At 41.4% G+C, this 24,271-nt stretch overlaps 1 protein-coding gene across 1 annotated transcript in view; it reads right to left on the reverse strand.

Annotated features, from left to right (window-relative positions):
- rgs6 (regulator of G protein signaling 6) overlaps nucleotides 1-23,588 on the reverse strand; it is a 470,045-nt gene extending 446,457 nt beyond the window's left edge. Inside the window, exons 1-2 of the mRNA XM_052012918.1 lie at nucleotides 23,467-23,588; nucleotides 22,880-22,984 (exon numbers count right to left, since the gene is read on the reverse strand). Of these exons, the coding sequence (XP_051868878.1) occupies nucleotides 22,880-22,963 (84 nt within the window). The 5' untranslated portion in view covers nucleotides 22,964-22,984; nucleotides 23,467-23,588. The remainder of the gene's footprint in view (nucleotides 1-22,879; nucleotides 22,985-23,466) is intronic.
- Nucleotides 23,589-24,271: the final 683 nt, after the last annotated feature.

Below are 24,271 nucleotides of genomic sequence, written 5' to 3' on the forward strand. Positions count from 1 at the left end.
CCTGAGCTTTGGTCTATTTTCTGCCTTTCTGAGGAAATCACCTGATTGGGGAAGGGAAGGTGTGTGTGTGCACATTGTGTTACATAAGGTTCAACAATTTAGAGGCATAGGCTAAATGGGCTAGTGGGAGTTCCGATCATTACTGTAGTACATTTGTATTTTATTCTTTATCTGATGCTTCTTTCACAGCTTTCAATTTAAAACTGTAAGTGCTACTTCCATTTCAACGAAGCTGTCACCACCAAGGGATTTTTGAGAGTGTTTCTGCATCCTGTCAACATGCCTTGAAGCTAACAATTAAAAAAAAGTTAACATTTTCAAAGAACATCACAACTCCACATAGGAGGATGGCTTTCTGAAAAACTTTGCCAATTTGTAAATCAACACCCATTTACTCCAAGGAAAATTTGTTTGTGAAATACAATTCACCAGGCTGAATGCTTTGCTTTGAATTGGAACGTAATTTATACCCTGCATCTTGTGGGTGAACTCTTTCAAAAAATTCATAAGAAGTCTTATGGTAGACTATTAGGGTGTAATGAATAACTGACAGTTATTATAAAGGAATTATTACATCCAGGGACTTAGATGACATTTTAAATTGAATGAGTCTATAACAGTCATCTGAATTCAAATGAGATTACAAACTTGAAATCACTCCAATTTATTAAATGTCTACATGCATTGGTTTCTCTCCCATGGCAATGCTCGTATTAAGCAAGAGGTAATGCAGCTCTTACCATGGGATTAGCTTATTCAGCACTGAACCAGAGCCATATCCACAGTGGAAGACTAAAATTTCATTCTGGTGTTTATAACTTCCACTTACCATGACTGAATGCGTTATCCAGTACGTTTTTTGCTGCAGGTTAGTAGACACCTCATATCACTACAATTTTATAAACTTGTTTAATTTTGACCTTTAAGAGTTGGTCCTGAATACAGTGTAGGCAGTTTAAAGAAAAAACATTTGTATTATAATACCTTTCATGATGTCATGACTTTCCAAAGCTCTCTATAGCCAATGAAGTACAACATGCTGCAGTAAAGTATGTTGTGTTTGGCAGTAATGAGAGCAAAGTAATGGAGATGACATCCCCACACATTTGTAGGCACCACAATTGTTAACCAGGATTTTATAGTGTTTACAAATCTTTCACCAAATCATGTGATTGGGCAAAATACACAGAAGTTTCAGCCCTGTTTTCCCACTTGTTACCTTTGTTGATATGGAATTCACTGGGCTGGGCACAGATGCTGATGCTTATGGAGTGGGGAAGCTGGGAAGAATTCCTGCTCAGTGGTTGGAACTGGAAGAGCAGCAAGAGGTAATAATTATGGTAGGCTTCAGCAGATTTAAATACAGAGTTGGATCTGCGGCAATATGTACAGCATGCAAGTCAGTCATGCAATTACACAACTTAATGACATCATGATGTAAGAGCCTTCCTGGTAGTCTAAAATAAAGTACCCACCTTTGTTTTGAAGCCCCTACATCCTGTAAATGTTACTGCAGTTAGAGCTTACCAGCAGGCCAGCAAAGAACAAGATACACCTCAAATACCTTAGAGAGTCAAGGAGATTAAATGGGAATTCAGAAGAGGTGAATGAAATGACACCAGAGTTGGGAAAGAGTTTCAGAAGCTTGCAATTAATATTTAAAAATTTAAAATTCACTTAAAACCATCCAGAAATTGCAGGGACATGCATTAGGGATCTCTCACTTGCTAGACCCAATGGCCGATTGCCTTGAGCAATGAAATTTAAGAAGTTGTGAAAGTAGGAAGAATAGTGAAAGAAAGACATGGAAGAAGAAGCAAAAAATAGAAGGAAATAACAGTTCCTTGTTTTTATTCTTTCTCCTCAGCTTCCTTTCCCTGCCTCTGTACATTTATACTTTTGACGAAAAGGTCATTGATCAGAAATGTTAACTCTCTCTCCTTAATTTTGTGAAAGATTGGGACAGAGAAAAGATTTTAAAATAAACACATTAAATGTAAAATAAATCTTTTCAAAAAAGAATTCCAACCCACAGAAACACCAGAGTTTCATTGATCCCTTCCAGAGTAAGTGGTATGAGGACTATCAATTACGTTTACAGGCCCCTTAACGTGAAATTTGTTTCATGAATGCCTGAGCCAATATTCAATGTATTTATGGCACAAATTTAACAGTTTCTCAACAACAAGAAAAGACTAAGAAAACACCTAAGTAATTTAAAGAGCTGTCACCAAGTATTAGGAATTGCAACCCTTGTGGAACTCATCAGCTTGGAATCATTCCCTATGGAAGTTGGAAATGTTGTAAATTTGATAAATAGTTATATTAGCCCAAGGACAAATGCACTTTCATGGTTGGGAAAGATGTGGGGTCTTTCTGTTAACATTGGAGAACAAGAGCTGGTCAACTGGAATACTTTTCACTGACCTGGTGCAGAATTTTGGCTTCAACCATCTGATGGAGCCACCCCACCTTCCTCAATATTCAGCCCCTCTCTGCTCAAAGTGATTATCCAGCTGTGGCTTCATGCATCTTCCATGTTATAATGCATCATAACCACAATCAAAGGACATTTCTTGGGCTGAGTTTCAGAAAGCCATGGGATATCACCAAGCATAGCCAGATAACTCCCATGTATGATGAACAGTCTTGCAAGTTAGAACTGACTGAGCACAGCACAGCCATGAGTGTAGGTACATCAGGTATCATGAGCCAAATGTGAAGCTTACTACATGCTGTTCAGGACACAAAGAATGGACCAACTAAAGTTTGTTGCACAATTATTTTGCACAGCAGTCCCTTAGAAACCAGCTCTTGATCTACTTACCCATAATCATACATCAGCAACAGAAGCCCTTACAACTCATCAAGTAGTTGCAACCACAGAATTACCATGGCACAGAAGGAGGCTGTAAAGACCAAAGTCTAAATTGACTTCCAGTCATGGGATCCCATCAGTACCAATCCCCAGGTTCTCTCCCCAAACCCCAGAAAATTATCCCATCACGTGCCCATCCAATTCTCTTCCAGAGGTACCAAGTGGTTCAGTTTCCACCACTCCTAAAGACAATGAATTCTGGACCATAACTACTCCCTGCAGAAAGTTCTTCTTCATGCTCTCCTTTGTATATATAGTTCAAAAGCTTAAATCTGTGCGTCTTGGTCCATGAACCACCCACTGATGGGAACAGCTTCCTTCATTCTAATCCTAAACCAGATCTTACGTACCTTTATCAAGTTTCCTTTCAACTTTTTTTACTTCAGGAGAACAAGTCCAGCTTCTAACCATACAGCTGAAATCTCTCATCATTCTTGCAAATCTTTTCTACCGCTCTAGGATGCAAACATTCTTCCTAATAGGAGGTAACCAGAGTAGGATTCAAAACTCTAGTTATGGCTTAACCATCGTTTGTAGATGGTCAATGTAACTTCCCCAATTTTTCACTCTATGGCTTTATGAGCCCCAGGATCCCATCTGGCTTACTAAGCACTCTCAGCGTGTTCTGCCACCTTCAAAGTTGGACTGACATGCTCCTACAGTCATGTGCAATGCAATGTGGAATTGTCACTGGTGGGCAAGATACAAACAAGGGGACATGGTTACAAAGTGAGGGTCTAGTCTTCTAGAACTGAGGTGTGCAGGAATTTCTTCTCTCAGACGGCAGTGAATCTCTGGAATTCTCTGCCCAAGGATGGTGAAGCAAGATCATTATATATATTAAAGGTGGAGTTAGACAAGTATTTGAAAGATCAAAGAATTGAGGGTCTTGGAGAACTGGCACAGCAGCATAGCACTGCTATGATCATATTGAATGGTGGGGCAGGCTTGAGGGGCCTGGTGGCCTACTTCTCTTATTTTCTGTGCCCTTGTGAAGTAATCAATAGCCCCCTGTGCTTGTGAAACCTACAACCTGCGCAGCACCTTGCTGCTGCCAGAGGAAAGCTCAAACAAACATGTCACCTACAGACTGATCCATGTAAACTCATACAGCTGTGCAAGAAGCAAAAAGAGCAGGAGGAGTAGAGCTGTTGTACTCTTGTTGTGGTAGTTACTGCAGAAGAAAGCAATTGTAAAATCCTTGCAGTTAAGTGCATGCATGTTGTTAAGCCAATGTATCACAAGAACCATCCCCGCCTCCCCAGCCGCCTTGTTCCCATCTACTCTTTGCAACCTGGCTTTCTCTTCTGACCACAGCACACTCTTCCGCATAAAATGATAACACTCAGCTGTCCCTCACCATTACCTATGTTGACCCCCACCATTATACTTAAATTGTTTGCATTTTTCCGACATTAAGTTCTGGATGAACAGCGATTTTCTGCAACTAAGTATTGGGAAGAATGAGCCCTTCAAAAATTCCATTCCCTAGCCAGATTGTAGCCTGGTCATACCAGCACTAACACCAGCTCTTTCCACCTTACAGTGCCTACAATACACTCCTGCCTCTGTTCAGCAACTGCTGAAATCCATGCCTTCCTTACCTCTAGACCTGTCTACTCCACTACAATCCTGGCAGGCACAGTCAACCGGCTCTGTCTTGTGCTTCAATGTTCTATTACGAGTTCTTTCCAGCAGTATTGGTCAGCAGGGGAACAAGATTGAAACAGCAGAAGCAAATAGTGGCTGAACATGCAACGAAAAGTTGTATAATATGGTAAATTGAAGGAACCAGAGAAGTGCAGAAATCTCCAAAAGTTGTACAGACATTAGGGAGCAGGACAGGCAAGGTGAGAGGCATTTGAAAAAGATGAGATTTTAAATGAAAAGCATTCCTTAACCAGGAATCAGTGGAAGTGAGTGAGGACTGAGAGTGTGGCTAAGCACAGCTCAAACACCATCTATAACTTTGCTGATGACATCATTGTTGTTGGTAGAACCTCAGATGGCGATCAGGAAGCTGAAAGGAGTGAAATAGATCAGCTGGTTGAGTGGTGTCACAACAACAACCTCGCACTCAACATCAGCAAGATCAAGGAATTGATTGTGGACTTCAGGAAGGGGAAGTCAGGAGAACACACACCAGTCCTCATTGAGGGGTCAGCAGTGGAAAGGGTGAGCAGCTTCAAGTTCCTGGGCATCAACATCTCAGAGGATCTATCCTGGGCCCAACACATTGATGCAATCACAAAGTACCAGTGGCTCTACTTCATTAGGAGTTTGAGGAGATTTGATATGTCACCAAAGACTCTTACAAATTTCTACATATGTACGGTGGAGAGCATTTTGACTGGTTGCATCATAGCCTGGTATGGAGGCTTCAATGCACAGGATTGCAAGAGGCTGAAGAGGCCAGCTCCATCATGGGCACAACGCTCCATACTATAGAGGACATCTGCAAGAGGTGGTGTGTTAAGAAGGCAGCATCCATCATTAAGGATCCTCTCTATCCGGGACATGCCGTCTCCTCATTACCACCATCAGGGAGGAGGTACAGAAGCCTGAAGACCTAAACTCAACGATTTAGGAACAGCTTCTTCCTCTCCACCATCAGATTTCTGAACGATCCATGAACACAACCTCATTTTTCCTTTTTTTTGCACTATTTATTTTTGTAATTTATAGATTTTTATGTCTGTGACCTGTACTGCTGCCGCAAAACGACAAATTTCACATCATATGTCAGTGATAATAATTCTGATTCTGAAGACAGGTGATGGATGAATGGGAACTGATGTATGGAAGCAGAGTTTTGGGTGGCTTTGAATTTAGGGGCGGATTTTTGGGTGGATATTTGGGCATGTGTTTGGGGTGAGAGGGGAGGGATTTGGTGGGAACTTGAGGGGCAAGAGGGTGGTTGGGGCAGGTACAGTAACAACTTTTAGAAGATGGTTGGACAGCTATATGGATTGGAAGCTTATGGGCCAGGTGCTGGCAAATGGGACTGGCTTCTTTGAAGTGTAGGAGTGAGGAGTGGTCTGATAGAGGTGTGTGAAATCATGGGGAGAATGGATGGAGTGAATGCGTTCAGTCTTTTTCCCAGGGCTGGGGAGTCAAGAACTGGAGGGCATGGGTTTAGGGTGAGAGGGGAGAGAGTTAGTGGGAACTTGAGGGGCAATTTTTATCTTTACACAAAGGGTGTTATCTGTGTGGAGTCAGTTGCCAAAGGGGGTGGTTGGGACAGGTACAGTAACAACTTTTAGAAGATGGTTGGACAGCCACATGGATTGGAAGGGTTTGGAAGCTTATGGGCCAGGTGCTGGCAAATGGGTTTGGCTTGGATGGGGCATCTTGGTCGGCATGGACTGGTTGGGCTGAGGGGTCTGTTTCTGTGCTGTACAACTCTATGACTTCATGACATTCAATTAACTGCAACTAATTCGGAGCAGAATATACCACTTATGTCATTACAGGCGACTGCCATGTTATGTCTGTTTGGGTAACAGAAATCCACCCTTACATAATTCACAAATCACTACCCAAAAATTTGAGAGACAGAAGAAAATTCACTCTCCTGGAATTTATGTGAAAATAAATAAATAAATAAACAAACCTTATTTTTCCCAACTCATGTTTCTTGATGCATGCGCAGACGACCTGGCTTCAAATTACAGAAAATCGTGATAAAGACTCTTTTCGAGGACACAACCCCTTTATAATGCAGGGGTCACTTGTAATTACAATTAGTTAGTACAAAGTTTATTTTCATATTCTGCTCTAGAGTGTTTCAAAAGATCTCATTTTAGCCTAGGTCCTGCCAATCTAAGTTATGCACTTCTCTGTGAGAACTGGAATTACTGCTATTGTAAGATATCTTTATTAGTCACATGTACATCGAAACACACAGTGAAATACATCTTTTGTGAAGAGTGTTCTGGGGGCAGCCCACAAGTGTCGCCACGCTTATGGTGCCAACATAGCATGCCCACAACTTCCTAACCCGTATGTCTTTGGAAATGTGGGAGGAAACCAGAGCACCCGGAGGAAACCCACGCAGACACAGGGGGGGAGAACGTGCAAACTCCTTACAAAAAGTGTCCTGAATTGAACCCAGGTCGCTGGCGCTGTAATAGCGTTACGCTAACCACTACACTACCGTGCCTATTGTGTATGACTGGTACTGTCAGCAAAATATCAAAGCACACAATGCAAGGCACTAGCAAGCTTGTGAGAAGGGAATAAAAATTATTTAGTGCATTTGGATTGCAGTAAGATGTTTCGGATGCATCAATGGACGACTTGGCCCTTCAAGTCTGCAGTCAAAATCATTAGTGATCCTTTGGATGAATGGTTGGACGGACATAGAGAAGTAGTGGAAGGAAAATGAATGAGAAAAGGACTGATTAAAGAAATGTAACTTTCAGCACCATTGGTTAACTGATGTCTTCATGCACCAAAAGGATCACAGCCAGGTTCAACTACTAAGTAAATCTAGCTGTGAAATCTCAGACCAGCAACAAAACAATTGCTAGAACCTGATGCAAGAACAACGTCAACAAACTGAAATACAGAAACATCCCTGATGTTTATCTCTAGAGCTGTGAGTTTTTACTAAATGGTACAAAAAGATGTGAGAGATTACCCTTAGCAGCGAATGTTCACTGAAAATTCAGTGACATTTGGCGGTTCATTACCATGAAATACAAATTTGATTTCCTTTTTACTACATGAAATTTGCAAAATAATATGCAGCAAAATGGACCTTGGGACAAACCAGTCCCAAAAGAAAGACAAGGGAGTCAGGAACATACAAAGAAAGCTGATGGTGAAATTTTGCATAAAGCTATGAAGAGAGACCACGTTTGAGGACTAGCTCTGTTGTAAAAAAATTCTGACAGGGCTAAACTGACTGGATAAGGGGAGGCTTAGTGGATCTAGAATGAGGGGTCACAGTCTTGGGATGCAGGATAAGACACGAGATAAGGAGAAATAGCTTCACTTAGAAGGTGCTGAATGTATGGAATTCTCTACCACAGAAGGCAGTAGAGGTCAAAAGGAGGGAGAAAGGCTCCTAGACATAAAGGGCAAAAAAGGGTATGAAGAGAGTGCAGGAATGTGGAATTAAGAAGGATGATCAACCATGATCATATTAAGAGGCAGAACAAACTTGAGGAGCCTAATTATCCACTCCCCTCCATTTTCTATTTTTTTGTGATGTATATTGTAAAGCATAACACAGATTTTACATTCTTGGGAGATGGAGGAGTGAAGACAGGACAGTTCATTCTCATTCTAACAATTTAAATCTTGGCACAGTGCTGGTGAATACATTTTTGAATTCATAGTTGTCTTCTCTACAAGTAACTTCTAACTAATCAATAATTTATGAAACTGTGGGCCAGATTATTTATTCTACTACCTGCACGTTAAGGAGATGGCGTGTGATCTCATAACATGGATCAAAGCCAAACACAAATGCAATAACAATTGCTTTTATTCAACTCAGCAATGCCAAGTCCATTTGTTCACAATCATATGGCACTTGATCAGCAGTACCAACAGTCTGAATGCTTGCTTCCTGCAGGAACTTACTCCATTCAAACTAACCAATCTGCAATCTTGACAGCAAGGCCAGGAAGGGCCATTAAAGAGTTAAATTGTTACAATAAGTTCAAATTTCTGCATCTCATTGTAGTGAAAGAGTGATTAATAAATAAAAAGCCCAAATCAAACCACCAAATATCAGATACTTTCCTTCCAGATGCTTAAACCAATGTACAGAAGATCTGGTCAGCCACAGTTCAGGGAGGTTCCAGGTCAGAATGTTGGCAACTTTAATTCATCCTCGAGGTGCATGACAATTATCTGGATTTTGAGGCAGGTAACTGGATACCAGTTGCACAAAAGTAAGTATTGCTACTAGAAGTAGTCTTTGGAACGTTACATCAGGAATGTAACGGAGGTAAAAAGAGTTCTACAGTTTTAAAGAAATTAGCAAGAGTGGAGTCAGATAAGTCCTAGGTTTCAACACAAAGATGGCATGAAGAGAAAGCCATTTTAACTGTAAATTGACAGTGTTCAGAAAATCAGGCTTCCTGCACCAGGTTTAATGGACAATAGCTCAATGATTTAATACTAAATAACTAGACATTTAAGTGCCAAGCAATGAAGCAACTTATTAAATTCTGATTGGGTGCCAAATGCTTGAGGGTCCATTCAATATATTATACAAAATCTTGCTAATCAATTATTAGGGGAAAAACACAGCCACAATTAATGACCAATTAATTCCAAATAAGCAACACATCCTGGCTGAAACAAATAATTTTACATAAATCTCAGTGGATAAGCAGGCATGTTCAAAGACAAGATGGAAAGCCATGGTACTAGTGTAATGAATTTAACAGGTAAATAGTTAAAACAGAATAAAATAATAATAATAGGCAGAGGCGAGTCCTCATTGATTATTTTAATCTCAAGGAGATGGAATTCCATCCACTGAATAGCACTTTGAGTAGACTTTCCATTTAAGCAAGTGTACTTGAGCTCTCAACTTTAATTTTGTTGATTTGCCCAAGCACAGCACATAGCTTTTAATGTATTTATTGACTTTAAAAATGGCCACCACAGGCTTTTGAAATTATCACAATGTTACAACAAAAATGAACTTTCCCAAGGCAAAGATGCTAACATTTAAAATTATAAATGTGAGAGACTCTCAATCACCTGATCATTCAGTGATTTTAACAAAATGAACAACATATGCTGCTGATATGCACTGATATTTAGTGAGAAATTTTAACGTCTGTCCTATTATTTGCAAGTTATTGGCTATAGTCTCTCAAGATCTCAGATTTAGTTTAAAACAAAACAAAAACAAAGCTTTTGCAAGAAACCTATGCTGCATTCATTACATGAGTCACAATAACTATTTCATGAGATTGCAGTTAGATCAAGACAAAAATGCAAGTAAGCTTTGAATGCAAATTGTGTCACCAGGGTGATTGCAAAATGGTCTTACTAGATTTGGTTTACAGCACCCAATAGTATGTCTGTCCTTCAAATTCAGGCTATGCTCAGACACTGGCTACATCAAGCTGTGCATAGTGCCAGAATACACAAACACCAAGTGTCACAATGTGCCAAGGTCCTACCTGTCCCTGATGTTATGAAGGATGGGCAATGCTGTGCAATGTTCCATTCAGTTGGACCTGGTCACACTACCTGTCCTTCAGAGAAAAGTTTCTGCAGAAAAATACCTTTTTACCACAAATCCATCAGCCAGTCAGCACAGAATGTCTGGCAGGCCCTAAAGGTGAAGGAGATGGTGGATCCTGTGTGATAGCTCCCCAAGCAGACTGTCAGTCAGTTGGCATGAATGCCTCATCACCAGAACTCAAACAAGCACCAGGAGCTCACTTGGCTGGCAGTGAGAGGGGCTATCCCCATCAGATTATTCAAGCATGTCAGAGCCTGAATCCCACCGCACGCTATCCTCAAGATAGCTGCAGTGCAGATGAGGCAATCAACTACCTCCTGATGGACTGTGCATTTGCCAAGACAGTCTGGAAAGGAATGCAATGATCTTTGTCAAGGTTGTTCTGAACAGCTGCATAACAGAGGACTCTGTGCTCTACGGGCTGTTCACATACTGAGATTAAGGTCAAGTGCTGCTGGAAGATCAACAACTCAGTGAAAGTTGCGCAAAACCTGTTGGCTTTCCTATGGAAGGAGGTGCCCACAAACAAGTGCTGCCAAATGACACACTCCAAGCTGCAGGAATATGTGCTGAGGGACGAACTGAAGCTCGGTGCAGCCACCTCAAAGGCTTTGTACAGAAGGACCACAGTCTTGGCTCCTGCAGCCACTGGACACCGGGGTGCTGGCCTCTGAAATGGTTCATAAATATGTCGTTTAAGGAGGAAATTTGAGTGACACTGATGCATTGTTAAAGAATGTATTGAATTGATGGTACAAAGAATGTTTGGAAAGACGTGTCCCAATCATATAGGAAAGTGAATATGCTGCACTCTAATAACCTGAGAGACCACAGAACAATTTGGCATTGTGAGCTTCCACACATTTGATAGAATGTCAACTATTCAAATTAAAAGAGAAAAATAAGTAGCTGAGTTTCTTTGGTTTACTTGTGTACATAAAGACTGTGAATCACTTTGGTAATAAAGGCAGGATCTCAGCACGTTAGAGATCCATTTATACAGCTGAGTTAGAAGGTCGCATGCTAGGATCAATAGGATAGCTATGAATAAATCATTCTTGGTGAATTTGAAGTGTTGTACCAAAAGTGTAAAGCAATAATCAGTTTTCTAAAACAAAATGGTATCAAACATTCAATTTCATATCCAGAAAAATATAAATATCTCCTTCTTCAATAGTCCCTCAGGATTGAGGATCAACTAGAGTCATAAAGTCCTACAGCATGGAAACAGGCCGGTCAGTGACACTGGTCCATGCCGACCAAGATTGTTATTGGTATTGGTTTATCATTGTCACTTGTACCAAGGTACAGTGAAAAATTTGTCTTGCATACCGTTTGCGCAGATCAATTCATTACACAGTGCATTGAGGTAGTACAGGGTAAAAATAACAAGAGTACGGAGTAAAGTATCACAGCTACAAGGCAGTGCAGTACAGGTAGACAATAAGGTGCAAGGTCAAACAAGGTAGATTGTGAGGTCAGAGTCCATCTCATCGCATAAGGGAACCATTCAATAGCTTTATCACCGTGGGATAGAAGCTGTCCTTGAGCCTGGTGGTATGTGCCCTCAGGCTCCTGCATCGTCTGCCTGATGGGAGAGGAGAGAAGTGAGAATGACTCAGGTGGGTGGGGTCTTTGATTATGCTGGCTGCTTCACCAAGGCGGTGAGAGGTATAGACAGAGTCCATGGAGGGTAGGCTGGTTTCCAATGATGTACTGGGCTGTGTCCACAACTCTCTGCAGTTTCTTGCGGCCCTGGGCAGAGCAGTTGCCATACTAAACCGTGATGCATCCGGATAGGATGCATTCTGTGGTGCATCAATAAAAGTTAGTGAATGTCAAAGTGGATGTGCCAAATTTCTTCAGCCTCCTGAGGAATTAGAGGAACTGGTGAGCCTTCTTAGCCATGGCATCTATGTAGTTGGACCAGGACAGGCTATTGGTGATGTTCACTCCTAGGAACTTGAAGCTCTCAACCCTTTCGACCTCAGCACCACTGATGTAGACAGGTGCATGTAGACCGCCCCCTTTCCTGAAGTCAATGACCAGCTCTTTTGTTTTGCTGACATTGATGGAAAGGTTGTTGTCATGATACCATGTCACTAGGCTCTCTATCTCCTTCCTGTACTCTGACTCATCATTATTTGAGATACGGCCTACTACGTATTATCTGAAAATTTGTAGATGGAGTTCGAGCAGAATCTGCCCATGCATTTATGGAGTATTTAGGGAGTAGAGGGCTGAGGACACAGCTTCATGGGGCACCAGTGTTGAGAATAATCATGCTGGAGGTGTTGCTGTGTATCCTCACTGATAGAGGTCTGTTGGTCAGAAAGTCAAGAATCCAGTTGCAGAGGGAGGTGTTGAGTCCCAGGTCTCAGAGTTTGGTGATAAGTTTGCTTGGGGTTATAGTATTGAAGGCAGAGCTGTAATCAATAAACAATAGTCTAACATAGGTTTCTTTACTGTCCAGATGCTCCAGAGCTGAGTGTAGGGCCACGGAGATGGCATCCACTGTAGACCTGTTTTGGCAGTAGGCAAATTGCAGTGGGTCGAGGTTGTCTGGGAGGCTGGAGTTAATGCGTGCCATGATGGTGGATGTCAGAGCCACTGGTCTGTAGTCATTAAGGCATGTTACCTTGTTTTTCTTAGGTATGAGGATGATAGTGGTCTTCTTAAAACAGGTGGGAGCCTCAGATTGAAGCAGGGAGAGATTAGATTCCCATCTAAGGTAATCCCATTTGCCTGCATTTGGCCCATATCTCTCTAAAACCTTTCCTATCCATGTCTCTGCCCCTCAGGTTCCTATTAAATCTCTCTCCTATCACCCTAAACCTATGTCCTCTAGTTATTGATTCCCTAACCCTGGGAAAATGACTGCATATGCTCCTCTACATATTATGCATCTCTGTAAGATCACCCCTCATTTTTCTACTCTCCAATAAGTAAAGTCCCAACCTGCTCAACCTCTCTCCATAACTCAGTCCCTCAAGTCTCGGCAACATCTTCGTATATCTCCTTTGCATTCTTTCCAGCTTAATGGCATCTTTCCTATAGCAGGGTGACCAAAACTGAACACAATATTCCATACAAAATTATTTCCACAACAATCTTCTAAGGTGACTAATCAGGCCAATGTGGGAACCGCAGACTCTTCCACAGATGGGCCGGGATTCCTGATGAGGTGGGGAATCCAGCTGGGTAGCTTGGGAGGTGATGCACTCCTCCTGCAATTTACACTGGGCTTCTATGTGCTCTCAATGCATGGAACTGAGTTTCTCTATACCATCCCAAATGCTCTTTCTCTACACCATCCCAAATGCTCTTTCTCTACATTGAGTGGTCACGAGACAGTTATTCTCATGAGTCAGTGGAGACATTGCATTTCTTCAGGGAAGCTTTGAGCACTTCCTCTGTCCATTTGATAATTTCCTCCTGTGACAAAACAGGACAGATTGGCTGTTTAGAGAGTCTGGTATCAGGTAAGGAAATGATGTGGCCTGCCCAGTGCACTGCCCAGTGTAATTAGGACCTCAATATAGGGGACATTGGCCTGGGAGAGAGCACTAACATTGGTTTATTTATTCTTCCAGTGAATTTGGAGGATTTTCTGGAGACTGCATTGAGGACAGCTTCCCAGTGCCTTGGGGTGCCTGCTGTAGGTAATCCAGGACTCTGAAAGCACACAGGAGGGCAGGGATCACTGCTGTCTGGATGAACATAGATTTTGTGCCAGATCCTCAAACACTTTTTTCCTCAGTCTATCAAAGGCTGAGCTGATGCAGTGAATTTTATAAATGTCTTCCCCGAGAGGTACCATCCGAGATATGAGAAATGCTTGCCTGGAACTCCACCTTGAACATCACCCTCTTGCAAGGGTGATGTTGTCCCGTGGGTACAGATTGGAAGAAAACCTTAATCTGTGAATATTCACTGTGAGGCCCATCTTCTTCTATGTTTCAGTGAATGAGTTGACAAAAACTTGGAACAGTCCCCAAGTGCACAGAAATGTATGCATCATACTACTGAGGTTAGGATGACCTTGGTTCAAGAGTATAGTCAGCATTGGTTGAACAGTTTCCCACCAGTTCTAAAGATTAGCTCCATTCCCTTGGGAAGTTTGTTGGAGATGAGGTACAACATTGCAATGACAAAGGTTTAATAAGTATTGGGGCAATGACACAGCCTTGTGTAACACCAGTCTTCACTGAGGTTGACTCTATTGTAGGCCCATTGCTTAAGATCATGGAATGCATATTTCATAGAGCAAATGTAAGATGCAGATACATTTCTCTGATAAGCTGAACGAGGAGGGTGCTTCATAATATCTCCTAGTTGATGGAGTCCAAAATTTTAGTGAGGTCAAGAAAGGCCTTTTATAGTGGTTGGTGCTGCTCCCTGCATTTTCTCTTGGATGTGTCACATGGTGAGGATCATGTCCACTGTGCCTGTAGATGGATGAATCCACATTGTGATTCAGACAGCAGGGAGACCTCCCTGTAGTTACTGCCATTTAACTTGGAAATGCTCATGATTATTGCACCCCCATGGTTCCCTGGTGCATCGTCCTCTTTCTGTACACAGGCAGTGACATTGGGGATTCGTGACTGAAGCTCTCACTGCCGTGTTATAAAACTTCAGTATGGATACAGTCTGCTCCCAAGGCTTTAAGTTAGGATATGGTGTCTTTGACCTTGTCAATCAGGAGTAGCTCAAGGCTGGACCAAATAGGATGTTGTGGGATGGAGTCAAGGGCAGGTGTCAAGGACAGAGTCACAGCTAGGAAGACCTTTGATGAGTTCCTTCCAGTAAACATCAACTGCAATCTGCCCTTAATAAGTTCATCTCTGTTCTTGACTCTCAGTGGGATGGGGACTCAAGTGTTTGGGCCATAAATAGCTTTGACAATGCTGAGAACCCCGTGCATCTCATGTCGGTCAGTGAGTTGCTGAGCCTCTTGTGCCTTTTCTACCCACCATCTGTTCTCTAGGTCATTGGTTTTCTGCTGGACCTGTCCCTTCAGAGTTATTTCCTTTCACTTGAGGAGAGGAGGAGCTTCTAACCCAGGAACAGGAGCAGTTAATTAGCTCTTTGAACTCCTGGTCTCTCTCTTCAAACCATTTCTGTTCTTGGTGGAGAAGTCAAGAGTCTCTTCACAGAAGCCAACTATGGTAAACTTCAGGGCAGCCCACGTGCATTGGACATTTTGTGAGGACTCTGAGGCCTTTGACATTGATCTTCTTGGAGAAACAATTCTATTGACAATGATGTTTTGCGGCCAGTTGATGGAGAAAATAGAGCAGATTAGGCAATGATCAAGCCAGCAATCTTCAGTACCCATGACAGCACAGATGATACAGATATCTTTGCAATCCCTCATGCTAACACAATATGTTCAAATCACAGTTTTCAGCTTTTTCAAAATGATAACTTGGACATTAATGACAATGTACTGATCACTGCTATTTGGAAAGAAGAGAAATGAAATAAGTATTTTACTTAATATCTGAATGCAGTGTCCAATGTTACAAGTTCAGATTGAGAAATATCTCCTGACTGACACAGGACAATAATATGCATTCAATGTTAAAAGAAATCCCAAAAAGCTTCACAATTTGAGACAAGAGACCACAGATGCTGGAACCTGGAGCAACAGACAATCTTCTGGAGGAGCTCAACGGGTTGAAGTGCATCTGTGGGAGGAAAGGAAAGGTCCTGGTGCAGGGTTTCGACCTGAAGTGTCAACAGTTCCTTTCCTCCCACAGATGCTGCTTGACCCGCTGAGTTCCTCCAGCATATTGTTTGTAGCTTCACAATTTGAATTGCCCACATTGCAAAAGTGAGTTTGAAAGCATTTCATTGGTAGTAAAGCACTTTTGAACATCTTGAAGTTGCAATGGTGCTATAAGATACAAGTCTACTTTTTTCTTTTTATAACAAGGAGTATATAGACCCTCAAGTTTTGCCAATTTGGCTGTAGGCCACTCATCCCCAACCTACAATCATACTTCTTAGTGTCACAAGGTTCAGTTGAGTTTCATACTGTAATTTCTCTCAAATTTCTTTGGGACTTTCCCAGTCAGTACCATGCCCAGCATGACTTATCAGGATTGTAGATTAGATCTTTGGCATTAATACTGGCATTATTTTTATTGTCCTTCCCTCCCTCATCACCATTTCAGTATTACTATCTTCCCCCTTCAATTTTCTTTCACCTTTAAGGCAGGTTACTTTGCAAAGCTGCTCATTCTCAGATTATTAGAATATACCAGTTTGTACAACAGAATTCTACCCAGCAAATGCTGTTGCAGAGTTTACTCTTCAATTCAGAATGATTAGTGGCCTGGTAAATGGTAACCTTATTTCCAAATACATTTATCTTGAGTTCATAAATAAAAACCTGAAAAGCCAATTATACATTCTTTAAATATATAAGAATATAATCTGCAATTATGCTATCAATTTCATAAATACTAGCGATTTTTGTACAAAATATTAAAGCAGAATAAATATCTACAGGTAGCTACCAGCGTCAGTTGTTTTTCTGAGAACATCTTGGCCCTCCCCCCAGAACCTGCTCACCAGTAGGACTGATTAATCGATACTATCACAACGGGATAAATTAATTCATTTTCACAGGTATGAAATCATGACAAAGTCCATTTTCAAGATGTATAATATAATTCAATCCAGCCACGGAAAACAAAAGCATAAATGACACAGAACTGGTGCCGTTCTATCTAGGCCAATCAGGTTTGCTTCACAAAATGAGCTCCTGATTTGACCCTTGTTCTTATGGAACAGCACTGAGTATGTACAAAGTTGTTCAGTTCAGAATGAAGAGTATATGGGGAGCTGTTATTCCGGATCAAAACCACCATTAGTCTTAAGAACAACTAGACCAGAAAGAAGCACTCTCACTTCCGGGCCAGAAATTTGTGGGTTGAGGGCCCACATTAGATCAATGCCAACCACACTGAAATAGCAGAATTGTGAAAGTGCCTGCCTTTGAATAAAACGTTAAACTGTGGCCCTGCTTACTTGTTTTATGTTATCCTATATTTTAGAAAGCCACTTGGCCCATCAAGTCTATGGTAGTTCTCGGAGCAGTCTCATCACTTCCATTCACCCACTTATTTCCCTGCAACCTATTCTCTCTCACATCTATCAACTTTAAACTGATTCTCCTTCCATTCTTCTACACTGAGGGGTAGTCTACAATAACCAAATAACCTACCAGCCAGCATGCCTTTGGAATGGCGCAGGAAACTGCAGAACCCAGAGTAAAAACCCACACAGTTACGGGGAGAATGTGCAAACTCCACAAAGCCAGCACACAAGGTCAGGATTAAACTTGGGTCAATGGAGCTGTGAGGCAGAAACAATAACTATCATGTCATGGTGTCACTGTGTATTCTGTTGGTTCAAGTTGAGGTTAAAGATGACCGTGCACGATTCAAAGGAAAGCAGGCTGTTTCTGGCAAATCCTGATCACTGGAATTTAAATTTGCCCAACTGCAAAGGACATGTGCATGAGTTCTTTATATTATGGTCCAAACGTGCATGGGTGCACACTAATTCATGACCTCACATGATGGATTTGTTTTATTTAATTATTGGAGGGGAGGGTGTCTGTGTCTTTGCAAATACTCCTTCACCTAACGCCACGTGTAAAGATGACAGATGAATCAATCATTATCTCATCACTGTTTGTGGGATGTTACAGCTTGCTGAATTTGTCTGTGCAACAGTCACTGCAAGCCAAAAAAACATTAATTCATAACGTGAATACATTTGGGTGATCTGACAGAATAAAAAATTCAAGTATTCCTTTTCTGTAAAAGATGAGAGCCAATGATACAAAGTCAACAGGGATCCAACCCCTGCCCTTAGTAAGGAAAGCAGTGAAATATCAAGAGATCAGGGTATGGGGGAATAACAAGGTTGTAGCCTTATCCTTAAACAAAATATTATTGAGTTATCCTTTTGCACTTGTATTTTAACCCTCAACTAACACAGAGAAAATGATCAGAGTCAGAGGAAGTTACAACATAAATTCAGCCCATTGAATGCATGCAAACTCAGTATTTTTGCTCTTTCCCCATAGTCCTGCATTTTTTCTTCCCTTTCAAATACTTATCCAGTTTCCTTCTGAACACCAGGATTGAATCTGGCTCCTCTGCAAACCGTCATCAACAACAACTCCCCCATCCCCACAACCAGCATTTCACTTGGTTATCAAGTCTCATCTGTTATAACAACAGTTAAGAATAAGACAATAGTTCAAACCTAGAACAAAGATACACATGTATTATTTAAAGTAGAGTTGGGAAATGTGTTGAATGTAACACCCGGTTAAATTAATATAATCCTGAAGTTGAAAAGAAATTCACACCAGCCATTGACATGCTAAGGCAGTTAGTGAGGAACCATAATGACAAGAATTCTGGTTTCAGCACCAACCTCTACTAAGATGTCAGCCAGGATGACAGTACAAATGCACTACCGAATATACTATTCCTAGATTAGGTATATAAGGGGCAAGAAAGAAAACTGACAGGATTCCAAATCCCAATCATTGGCCAGTAACCTCATGCAGGAAGGTAAGCCGTACATGTCAGAGTCTGGGTGCTCTGACTTCCTCCCACATCCCAAGGATGTGTGGGCTAGAAGGTTATTTGGCCACTGTAAATTGCCCCTAGTGTGTAGGTGAGTGGTACAGTCTGGAGGAGTTGATGGGAATGTGGGGAGAACAAAATGGGATTGGTTTCAGATTAGTGTCAATGGGTGCTTGATGGATTGCATGGACTCAGTGAGCTGAAGGACCTTCTTTGATGTTGTATGATTCTATCACTCTGACTTTTATGACTCTATGAAAATAGGATTAAGTAGGATCAAGATCATCAGCTATACATGTCCAGGGGCCATTTGAAGTCTGGCTATTGGAATGAGACTATTTAAAGTTACCTGCAATAAATGCAGGTGTCATCAGTCATTCCAATATCTAGAACCATATGTTTAGGAGAAAATCAACAGAGAAGTTTGCAAAATAAATTCATATTGAACCAGTTTCCTCAAACCTGCTGCTCCCAGCAAAAGGGAACTAGTTTCACTTTGATGGGGTGATGGAATAATTATCACAGCCGCAATGATATAATTCAAATGCTGGTAGTAAACAATGCTTGTGACAGTGAAATATCCTGCTCACATTGTTTTTTGCATTCTAAACATTGAAAAACCTCCCCCCAGTACACACACACACACACACACACACACACACACACACACACACAGTGTTGCTAATTGCCAGTCACTTTAAAAGAATAGTTCACTTAAAGTCATTAACGCAAATTAAACAGGGAGGGTTGTGCTCCATCACAGGCACAACTCTCACCACCATCGAGGACATCTTCAAGAGGTGGCATCCATCACTAAGGACCCTCACCATCTGGGACATGCTCTCTTCTCATTCCTACCATCGGGAAGGTGGTACAGGAGCCTGAAAACCCACACTGAATGATTCAGAAACAGCTTAATCCCCTCTGCCATCAGATTTCTGAATGGTTCATGAACACTACCTTGTTGTTCCTTTTATTTTTGCACCGTTCGTTTTTGTAATTTATAGTAATTTATGCTTTCGCACTGTACTGCTGCCACAAAACAACAAATTTCATGTCATCTAAGTCAGTGATATTAAATCTGATTCTGAAAAAAAATGCTGGTGAATTTCCATACATGTGCTCAGAAGACAATGCTACGTTCTCAAAGTGGATTGAAAGACATGGGAACAGGAAGTTAAATTGCGCTCTGTTGCCCAGATAACACTTTTACCTTGTTTATTTATATTTTCAACAAAAACATAGTTCTTCAGAGATAGTGATTCCTTATGTCAATGCTGCAAATCGCAGTGGAGTTTCCAAACCTGTCAGCTCAGAAATGAAGATACATTCAGAGAGGAAAGCAAATTCTGATGACAACAATGCAGAATTTTAACTTGTGTGTGAATGTGAACAAGGATTGATTGATCTCATGGGAGTTCTTCACAAAATAACAAGATAGCAGATTATAAAATTTAGCAAATGATGCCATAATTTTAAAGAAAAATCAGCTTTAAATCTGAAGGAATGAAGGATATAACAAAGCAAATTTAATGAATTGTTAAATTATGGAACAATACTTACTGTCAATAAAAGATTGCCAGTAAAAGAGATAGAGGGAACCACCTACAAGGCTAAGTGGAAAACATGGCTGAAATTTGCTGAATCTGGTTGATCCAATATAAAAGAGGCAAAATGCTAATGGGTAAAAGAAATGTCTGGTGTCATGCAACAAATGCATTCATTGATAAATTCAGAAGATTTTTGGCTGTATGTTACAGGAACATAAGATACAAGGGCAGGAATAGACCATCTGGTCCTTCCAGTTTGCTCCACTGTTCATTAAAACTCTGGCTTATTTCCACCTCAGTGCCATTTTCCAATACTATCCCCATATCCCTTGATTTCATTAATGCCCAGAAATCTATTGTTGTCTGTTTTGAACGAACACAATGACTGAGCTCAACTGCCCTCTAAAGGTAGAGAACTCGAAAAGTTTGCCAACCTTAGTGAAGAGATTTATCCTCATCTCACTCCTAATTGGCTACTTCTTACACTGAAACTGCATACCCTTGAGAGAAGTGCTTTGAGAGTAGGTATCTACATTACTCTCAATTTTTAATTAGCAATCTCAACTCCGTGGTTACAAAAAGTTAGAAGAAATGAATTGCTTAATGTATATTTCAATTATTTAAGGATGTGAGATACACCTTACAAACTCTAAACCATTCTAATGGATAGATAGCAAACCTACAACAAAAGAGAAGATTGCAGAAATGTTTTGTGTGTATTTTCTACCAGGCGAAGTGGAGCCAAATTTTGTTTATTTATACACATGTAGAATTCAGGTGCTTTACTAAATTTAAGGGTGCTATATAAATGCAGGTTGCTTTTGGCAAACATTGAAATGATTAATTAAATATAGAGTGAGAAATGGAAGTTCAGAAAGAAAACTGGATGCAATGATACCTGATCTTGCATCAGGAAGCAAATACTCAGCCACCCCTCCATATGATGAATGCATTATTCAGCCACTTGAAAAAGGCAGTAAAGGGCTGACAGCTCTTAGCAGACATTTTCTGTCATTAGCAATTTTACAGAGACTGCCGAACACACTCAATCTGTGCAGCTTCACTTTCCTCGTTTAAACACAGACCAGCAAGTCCAGCTGCTAACTTGCATCATTCCTAAAAATTTCTACATCACAACAGGTATTGCAGAACTGAAACCGAGCTAAAGTTCTTACATTGGGAGCATGAGGCAGTGGCTCATCCAAAAAAAAACAGATTTTGCATAGCTCTCTGCTCTTGCTATTATCAATACTACCGAGGCAGCAACCCATGAACAGCTAAGCATTGATTACTTTGTCAGGAGGTGTCAATGTTCATTAAAGATCTAACCATTGCCAGAGTATCTTTTGATATATTATTTGCAATGAGATTCCAAAAATGGCTTCATCCAGAAGTTTACAATTCTCAGCCTGCAGTAATTCAATCTCTTAATCTATTAATTTAAATTAATATGAATAAGTTAATATAAACATATTAATTTAAAAGATTTAAATTATTGCAAATAATAGATCAACAGATAGGCCGTTTTAAATATGTAAAGTCTATAAAGAGAACACCCATCTTTAAACATGGAGCTATTCTTTCCCTACAACTGATGCAGAATGAGATTTTTTAAACTGCATTAAGGATGTATTTTTTTTTAAATGGTCACATGTGCTATATCCCACAAGGCAAGTACAGTTCTGGTTACCGCCCGGAATCCTCCAAAGAGTTTTCTCTTCCATCAGTTCAGCAGCATTTTGTGCCTGTTCCTCTGAAGTGTGCTCAGCAGTGTCAGATAACAGCGGGAGGTGTCCAAAGGGTCTTTCACGTATTACTCTCCCTTCCAGCCTCTGACGCCGGCAAGCAAGATCGTTGCAAAGGTGAGGCAGGTTTATCCATGTTAAACAAGCAACAACTTTTCCCCCCACTCACATTAGCAACCAGGCGGAAAATAAACACTTAACTGAAGAAGTGTCGCGACGCAGAGAAACCAAACCAAACACGGGCGATTTTTAGTGTTAGCTCCCGCAGCCCAAGGGTTGGTGCTGCAATTCTGAATTGTATACCTGGTGAGCAGCGATATAGCAGATTAATAGCATTTAGATTTCCTCCAGGTAAACAACTTGACCTTCTTCCAGTGAGAACAAACTCTCAAACTGTTTGCCTCGAACTACATGTATATCTGCATTTGCACAACGACCTGTCTCCGAGCGGGTAAACACATCACCCTACCTCCCCCGTCCGTTCTCTTGACCGCTTGTGGGAAGGCGTGATGTGCGTTCGTGTGTTGTTGTTCGGTGGGGGCCGGTGGGCTAGAATACCAGAAGAACTTCCCGTTCTCCAAACAATATAGGTAATGACATCTTTTAAAGTCCACTAAAATAACAGAACCGGTAGCCAAATACTACAGCTACATTAAGGTTTGTGGAGTATGTCGTACAAAAGTTTCTCTCAAACCCCAGCAATGTAAGGGCACTGATTACCATCATAGCAAGTCTTTAAGCCAAAGTTAATTGTGATAATGATCCAGTTAATATATTTCACAGCAATCAACTTCTCCGTACAAAAATAAACATCCCATCAGAAGGAAGGAAAAAAAATTCCTGAAGAGCAATGAAGCCAGCGTGCCTACCTTTCGGTAAACGAGCATATTGGGGGAAGTCTCCTCGGGCTCACTACCCCCTGGAACAATTTGCTCGGAGGAGCCTTGAGCCATCCCGGGACTGTTAGCTGAAGTCTACAAATAGGAACAGAGGGAATAGGTGACACTCGGTCCATACAGATCAGAACACACACACGCACACAAAACCAATCCATTGAATTACTGATCGACACCTTCACTCCAACGTGGATGACCGAAGTACCGAAGGCAGACTAAGCAATGAAACGGCTTCCCCACTCTGACTGACGCCGAACCTTATTGCCTCTTGCTTTGTACATAAATCCCACCGACCGAGCTGTCCCCGAACTCCAACCCTGGCGCACTAGCTGCAAACTATTTTTAACTCCTCGCGTGGAATCGAGGGGGAAGGGGTGGGGGTGGAGAAAAGACAACTAATTATCTCCCAAACCAAAAAATAAGATTTTGAATCATTATCCATAAATACTAGCCCTTACGCAAATGACGTCGTGATGCTTGAGGAAGTAATAAGATGCACAAATATATACATATATATATATGCACACACACTTCGCTACATCGTTTGGCCTATATCGTACCTTAGCAACCGAGATATGACTTTTCCTTCCCCTTCTACAGCGCCGACGACAGGAGAATCAGGCAGTGGTGAGCATGTTGACTGGCAGAGTGAGTGGGATGAGCTGGGTTGTTTATTTGTGTGTGTGTGTGTGTGTGTGTTCGATTCTCCAGGAAGAACAGGGACTGGCTGCAGGTGAGTCAGTGCTGAGTGTGGAAGAGGGAGGATCTATCGACTGGACGCTCCGGCTCCACTCACTCAATCCTTCACCCAAGCTCCCACAGCTGCGACTGCAGTAGCGCCCACTGACGCCGCCGACTCCACTACACTCAGGATCGTACGCTTTTTAAAAAGGTAGCTACAGATTCTTGTCCCCAAATTGCGCTGAAGTACCAATTTCTCCCGTCACGTTGCGGCGACGCTATTTTTCCCTTCACGGCCACGGTCTTTACAAACAAATTGTAAAGCCGCCCTTGGGGATGTTAATTCTTCTCTAACAGCTGCAGACAAACTTGCAACACACGGTATGGCGTGTCAGATCAGTGTGTGTGTGTGTGTGTGTGTGTGTGTGTGTGTTTGCACTTCCGACTTGCAGGATGCTCGCAGCTCTTTCAGCACCAGAGACAGCGGAAATTTCGGCACCCACATACCAGGGGATTCCCTTTTCCATGAGTAAAATTGTTGGAAAAGGAATTATACATTTTCTGATGCAAAGCCAGGCAGACAATTGTAACGAAGAACCAATGCACATGGTGGCGGACTATTAGAAAAATGATGGGTTGCTTTAATATACTGCTATTGTTGTACGTCTCCTTTCTAGACTTTGG

Source organism: Pristis pectinata, chromosome 1, assembly GCF_009764475.1.
Source record: "Pristis pectinata isolate sPriPec2 chromosome 1, sPriPec2.1.pri, whole genome shotgun sequence".
Lineage (NCBI taxonomy): Eukaryota > Metazoa > Chordata > Chondrichthyes > Rhinopristiformes > Pristidae > Pristis > Pristis pectinata.